Source organism: Nicotiana sylvestris, chromosome 3 (genome assembly GCF_000393655.2).
Source record: "Nicotiana sylvestris chromosome 3, ASM39365v2, whole genome shotgun sequence".
Lineage (NCBI taxonomy): Eukaryota > Viridiplantae > Streptophyta > Magnoliopsida > Solanales > Solanaceae > Nicotiana > Nicotiana sylvestris.
In genome coordinates this window covers 14,647,566-14,654,603 of record NC_091059.1, presented here as the reverse complement: position 1 = coordinate 14,654,603, position 7,038 = coordinate 14,647,566, and the positions used below count along the sequence as shown (strand labels likewise).

General features: G+C 38.2%; 1 protein-coding gene across 1 annotated transcript; it reads right to left on the bottom strand.

Annotated features, from left to right (window-relative positions):
• Positions 1 to 2,780: 2,780 nt before the first annotated feature.
• On the bottom strand, positions 2,781 to 3,149 carry LOC138887072 (uncharacterized). Its single transcript, XM_070168785.1, has one exon. The coding sequence runs from the start codon at positions 3,147 to 3,149 to the stop codon at positions 2,781 to 2,783; it is 369 nt and encodes a 122-aa protein (XP_070024886.1).
• Positions 3,150 to 7,038: the final 3,889 nt, after the last annotated feature.

The window sequence follows — 7,038 nt, the reverse complement described above, 5'->3', positions numbered from 1 at the left end:
ATTCTCAGTAGAAACGCATAACGGATCAGGTGCTCTATAGTTTGGTGGACTCATATATGCTATCAGAAAGAAGCAAAAAATAATAGAAACTACACATTACAAATGTTGTTTTTTGTCCTAATCCTGAAATGGGTAAGAATCAGAAATAGCTATATTTACAACTGGAAATTGAAAAATAGCCACAGTTTAAAAAATATTCAAAATTTCACCAATTTTCATGTAAAGAAAAATCTGAACAAAAACATTATTCAAATTTTGGAAAATATTCTAGCATAATATGTTGGAGTTCGAATTTTTACATGTGAACTTCCAGAATAACATGGTGGAATTTCATAATGTGCTGGAGTTCCAACATAATATGCAAGAAGTTCATACACAGGTGCTCCAATCTCAGTATATTATGCTGGAACTTTCTGTCCAGCATAATATGCTGTAAGTTCATACACAGGTGCTCCAATCTCTAGTATATTACGCTGGAATTTTCCATGTTGCAAAAAAATAGTGGCAATTTTCAATGACTTTACAAACACTGACTATTTTTTAATTATTAGTCTGAAAACTGGCTAGCCCGTGTTATTTTAACTCCTGAAATTGATTATTTGGTCTCTTTCAATCTTCAAAGTAGCTCTCACTTTCCTCAGCAAAGAATTAGTTTCCATGAAGAAGGTAGAAGATTTCATGTGAAGGCTCAAGTTAGCCAAGAGGTCAGCTGTGCAGTTGGCTTCCCTATAACGGTGAGAGAAAGCATAGTTGCTAATTTGTTTTATGTTTCCGAGACTGAGGTCTCTTCATATGACAACGTAAATTTGCTAACTGTTGATGATTCGGCCAATCTATAGGAGAAGAAGAAGAACATGGAGACTAGCTGTAAAGAATTGATCAACTACAAATTCTGTTTAGATTAGGCTATTAGCATTATCTCCCCTTTTATCTTTATGCTAGATTGACCTAGTGGATATTTATTTAATCTTAAATAAGATTGCTTTTATTTTGCTTTATATTGTTCGACTTTTATCTTAGTCGCATAATTTTCAGCTTTATGCGCGTGTAACAAAAGATTCATATCTTGTCGTGGGAGAGTTCAAATAACAAACCGTTTGATTTATCGAAAATTAGACTTCAATATCTAAAACATATCCAAAACTTAGAATAAATACCTTCAGAGTCACTCCAAATAATATTTTGAAACCAACTTTAGATTCCACCACGTTGAAAATTTTAGATTTGCGTAGTCTCACCAAAAAATCATATCTAGGTGTAGAAAAGTCAAAATCACGAACCGTCTGATTTTTTGGAAACTTAACTTATAAATGTATAATATATCCAAAATTCCAAATTTAATGCCTTAAGTATAGTTTCAAATAATATTTCAAAATCAATATTAAATTCTAAAATGATGATGATTTCAGATTTGCGCGACTCCACCAAAAATTTTGTATCTTGATGTAGGGACGTCGAAATCAGGAACAATTTGATTTATTAGAAATTAAAATTCCAATTCTATAACATATCCAAAATTAATAATTTAATGCTTAAGAATAGTTGCAGATAATATTTCGAAGTCAGTATTAGATTATGACACACTGACGATTTCAGATTTGCGCAACTTCACAAAAAGTTTTGTATCTTGATGTAGGAACGTCAAAATCATGAACCGTTTGATTTCTTGGAAACTAAAGTTCAAAATCTAAAACATATTAAAATTGTAAAATTTAATGCCTTATGGATAGTTTCAGCTGATAATTCGAAGTCGACTTTGGTTTCTGATATGCCGACAATTCCTAATTAGCATGACTTCACCAAAACTTTTGTATCTTGGTGTGGAAGCCTCGAGATCGCAATACCTTTTTAATTTCCAGAAATTGAAATTCAAGAGATTCATTCTCGCCAAATATCTTGGGTTCAAGTCTCACTGAATTTGAAATATCGTGCCTGGTAATATTCCTTCTTATACTTGTGTTCCCTTCTGATGCCTTTCTTTCTCTCCCCCCCTGCCCCTTTTCTTTTTAGGGTAGATAGCGGATTTGAAGACCAAAAAAACTTGAAGGTTTGGCGAACATGAAGGCATAGAGAATACCCAAACTTCAATATAAATGCTTGGAAGCCTCCTAAAAGATATTAGACATTTCATTGAAGACACCAAGTTACCATAGTAGCTTGCCCACTTTATATCAAATGAGGTCCAAAGTTTAAAAGAAGAATGGTATCTCAGCTCAATTTTCAAGTGCTGATTTAATGGATTACATTCCATAGTACTTCATTCAGACAACTATTTGGGGATTATGTATCTTTTGAACTTATGCGACTGAACTTAGAATGAAACTCTATGCTGCCTACGTACCTTGATGAAGAGGATAAAGCCATACCGTAGTTTAGAATGGGTGTTTTTTTTATTTTTTATGTCCTAACTTTTGCCTAGGCCATCTCTTTCGAGGTTTTCAACCTAGCAGACTTTTTTAGACTGTACACAGTTTAGACTCATGCGAGCCAGAAGTGTAGGAACATACAGTTTAGGCTTATGCGTCAAGGAGAGTTTCAACTTCAAGGATAATACTTCTTAAAAAACTTGCCATTGATACGGCCGATTCTCATGCCACCTGCATTAACCAGCTTGTAAGCCCTGCTTGAGTAAGCTTCTTTCATGACATATGACCCATCCCATTTGAAGTGAACTTCCCTAGAGGTTTATAGAAAGTAATAACGAGTCTTCGTACGATAAGGACTTGATCTCCTTCTTGAAAGGATCTCGGGCGAACTCTTTTATTGAAGGCGCGGGACAATCAAGCTTGATAACATTCAAGACTCTGTTGAGCTTCCAACCTCTTATCATCAAGAGCCTCCAACTCTGATAATTGAAGTCGAGCATTTTCTTCATCAGTTATCCCTTCTTGAATAGCTAATCGTAATGAAGGTATTTGACGCTCGAGTGGTAAGACGGCTTTGACTCCATAAACGAGTGCATAAGGGGTCACTTGTGTTGGCCTATATGCCCATAGAGCTTCTTCCATACGGTCATGCCAATCTCGTTTGGACTTGGAGATGACTTTCTTTAGCAGGTTGCATAGAGTCTTGTTGAATGCCTTAGCTAGACCATTGTACATAGAAGAGTTACGTTGCTTGAAACCAAAGAGATCACAAATCTTGTTCATCAACCTATTGTTGAATGGCTTGCCATTATCCGTTATTATGTAGTGAGGAATGCCAAAGCAATAGATTATGTTTACTTAGATGAAACTTGTAACATTTTCCTTCTTTACTTCCTTAAGAGCAGCAGCTTCAACCCATTTTGAGAAGTAGTCAGTTCCAGCCAAGATGTATAAGTTCCCACCAGAGGATTTTGGCAGTGTTCCAACAACATCCAATCCCCAAGCGTCAAATGGCCATGATGCAATAGTTGGATGTAGCATTTCAGGGGGTTGATGAATAATGTGCATAGAACTGACAAGCCTTGCATCTTCGAGCATAGTCCAAGCAATCTTTTACCATCGTTGGCCACTAATATTCCATCCTTTTTTTATATGAAAGTGGAGCTTTTGTCCAGACTGGTGTGACCCACATACCCCAGAATGTGCCTTTTGCAGAGCTTGGAGTGCTTCTTATTCCCCTAAGCAATGCAAGAGTACTCTCTCGAATGACCTTATGTATAGAGTATCTTTATAGTAAAGGAAGCGAGGTGCATGGCGGCGAATTTCAGTCCTTCTCCTCGGATTTTCTGGAAGTGTCCTATAGCTTAGGTAGTCGATAACGGGTTGTCACCATTCTTCTTTCTCAGCTTCAAAAACAGCGACAATATGCTTGAGTTCATTTTCTTCACCTTCAACCTCATTTGGGCGCGGTACTACCTATTTTTGATAGACAGTAACTTGTGCTTGATCAGGCAGGGTTAATGATGAATTTAGGGTAGCTAAAGCATCAGCCTTCTTGTTTTCTTTCCTTAGCATATGTTGAATAGTCACGTCACTGACCCACCCCATTAAATTTTTAGCATAGTCATGATATGGGCGTAGTTCAGATTTCTTGACCTCGTAACTACCTAAAAGCTGGTTGATCACCAACTTAGAGTCACCAAAGACTTGCAATTGCAACCGCTTCATTTCGACAACAATTTCAAGCCCAAGTATTAGTGCTTGATACTCAGCAAAGTTGTTAGAGCAGAGTTGCGTCAATGTAAAAGAGTAGGGCATAACTTTACCTTGATAAGTGACAAATACTACACTAGAACCAGCTCCTCCGCAATGCGTAGCACTATCAAAGTACATCTTCCATGGAGGTTGAACTTCAATTACCATTGCGTCCTCATCAGGTAGTTCACCAGTTAGATCCCAATCATCAAGTATAGGGTGATCTGCCAAGAAGTCCGCTAAAGCTTGTCCTTTTATAGCCTTTTGAGGGATGTATACAATTTAAAATTGTTGAAACTGGAGGTAACACCTTGCTAATCGATCACTAAAGGCAGGTTTTGACATCACGAACTTGATGGGATTTGCTCTAGAAACCAAATGAACGACATGAGCTTGAAATTAGTGCTTCAACTTTTAGATTGAGAAGACTAGCGCCAAACATTAATTTTTGATTGGCGAATAATTCAGCTCATTTGATGTCATCATCCTGCTCAAGTAGTAAAAGGAGTTTTCTTTCCCTTCACTATTTTCTTGGGCCAACTGCACTCCAACAGACCTTTCGTGTGTTGAAATATGTAGTATCAATGGCTTTCCAAATATAGGGGCTGCCAAATCTGGAGGCTTCGTCAAGTAAGTTTTGATACTTTCAAAGGAATTGCTACAAGCTTGGTCCCACTTGAAAGGAATGCCTTTCTTCATGAGGCGACTGAATGGTTGGCACGTCCTAGCTAGGTTTGAGATGAATCTCCTAAGGTATGATAGCTTTCATTGTAGACTTGTCAAATCATGAATATCATTAGGCTTAGGCATCTTCAAAATGGCATCCATTTTTTCTTGATCAATTTCGATCCCTCGATGTCGGAAAATGAAACCAAGGAACTTTCTAGAAGTAACTCCAAAGGCACATTTCAATGGATTCATCCTAAGTTGGTACCTCCGGAGCAATTCAAACACCATCCTCAAGTCTTTCAAGTGGTCGCTCCTCTTTCTCTATTTTACCACCAAGTCGTCAACATAACATTCAACATTATTTTGGAGAAGGTCATCAAAAATACTCTACATAGACCTTTGGTAAGTAGCACCAACATTCTTCAAGCCAAAAGGTACTACCTTGTAGCAATAAATACCCTTGGGCGTACAGAATGCAGTAAGCTCTTCATCTTTTGGCGCCATGTAAATTTGGTTATTGCCCGATGAACCATCCATAAATGACATTGCCTTATACCCAGTAGTAGCATCAATCATCAGCCCTGGAATAGGAAGCGGAAATTCATCTTTGGGACACGCATTGTTGAGATCCCTAAAGTCAACGCACACCCGAATCTGGCCATTCTTCTTTCTTATAGGGAAAATACTTGAGACCCATATTGGGTATTTAACTTCACAAATAAATCCAGCTTCAATGAGTTTGTTAACTTCACTTTCAATCAAGGGAACCAAGTTCGGCCTAAAGCACCTTTAGCTTGCTTAACAGGACGATCGCCATTCTTGACTGCAAGGTGATGGACTGCTACTTTAGGGTCCAAGCCAGGTATCCCTTTGTAACTCCAAGCAAATACATCCTTAAACTCCTTGAGTAACTCCATATAAGTTCTTTCTTCATCAGCTGCTAGTAAAGCACTTAGATAAGTAGGCCTCAGTTCTTCATCAGTGCCAAGGTTAACTTATTTTAAGGCATCAAGTGTTATCTTCACCCCTTCTTCAAGTTCAGGTGGAGTATCTTTCACATCTTCATCTTCTTGAGGGTCCTCATAGTTGAAGGATATGTGATAACACAAAGAAACATCCTCCAATTTCTCATCATCCTCCATTAGAGATGAAACACCATTCTCGCCTAGTGCAATAACATGATACGAAGAACCCACACTTTCTTCATCTTCATCACGTTCCTTAGTGTAGACCACAGTATATGGCTTTACCTTCAGTATTTTTTTACATGTAACTACAAGTTTTGTTTGTAGCCTCATTTTGGAAGGAACCAAACTTTGAAAATCCTTAGAGATCTTCTAGATTCTGGGCGAAGAGGGTGTTCTTATGCTTTGATAATTTTTCTGGACCTTGTTCCCCTTATTTAATGGCCCCAATCTCTCAAATATGGAAGTCCTCACAATTGATTTTCCAAGTCGATCAAATACAGAAGGCCTGTTGAAGCGGTAGATTCATCTTCTACAGTGATACAATTATTGCTTGCCCATCTTATGGAGATGCACACTGGTTTGGGTTGTTTATATCCCAAACCTTCACATTGTTGCCTCGTAGCAGCTTCTGATGGGAGCTTCCCTAACTTTGATGGCTCATTGGGATTATATCTAGCCTTTGAAAATAACTTGTAAGCATTAAGATCAAAACCTTTATCCATACACTTTGTAGGAAGTGATATATCTTGTGGTGAATTTCTAAGTAGCTTCGAGGACAACTTCGCCTCAATCCGTTTGATCGGAAGAGTTAGTCCTTTTAGCATGTTTGTTTGGATATTAGATGATTCACCTTCATCTTTCTTCTTTCTAGGTATGTATTGAAGTGCGGAAGTTACTTTCTTCCCGTGAAACACAATGTTTCCTTTATAAAACTTATTTGGGTTGGGGTGTACCTCCTTAGCAACAACCGGACTCATCCCCGAGCTAGTATAGTAAGTTCGATTCAAGCACTCAGGAGTTGGAGGTTTCCTTTGTCTTGCAGACCAGCCTCCTCCTTGATTTCTTTTTCTCTAAGCTTGGGAAGCTCGAAACCCTCCTCCTTTTATTTTCTCTAGCCTACCCAAGAGCAGGAGACTCAACAGGCAAGTCCTCGTCGCCAACTGGAGGCCTAAGCTCGACATCCTTAGGCAAACCTGAGATAGAAAGTAAAGGGAATAAGGAAAGTAAAAGGAGAGGCCTAACACGACCTGATCGGAAAGGGGATCTTACCATGGGAACAG

Coding starts and splice junctions, on each gene's coding strand:
- LOC138887072 (XM_070168785.1), bottom strand. CDS start 3,149: ATGAACAAGATTTGTGATCTCTTTGGTTTCAAGCAACGTAACTCTTCT.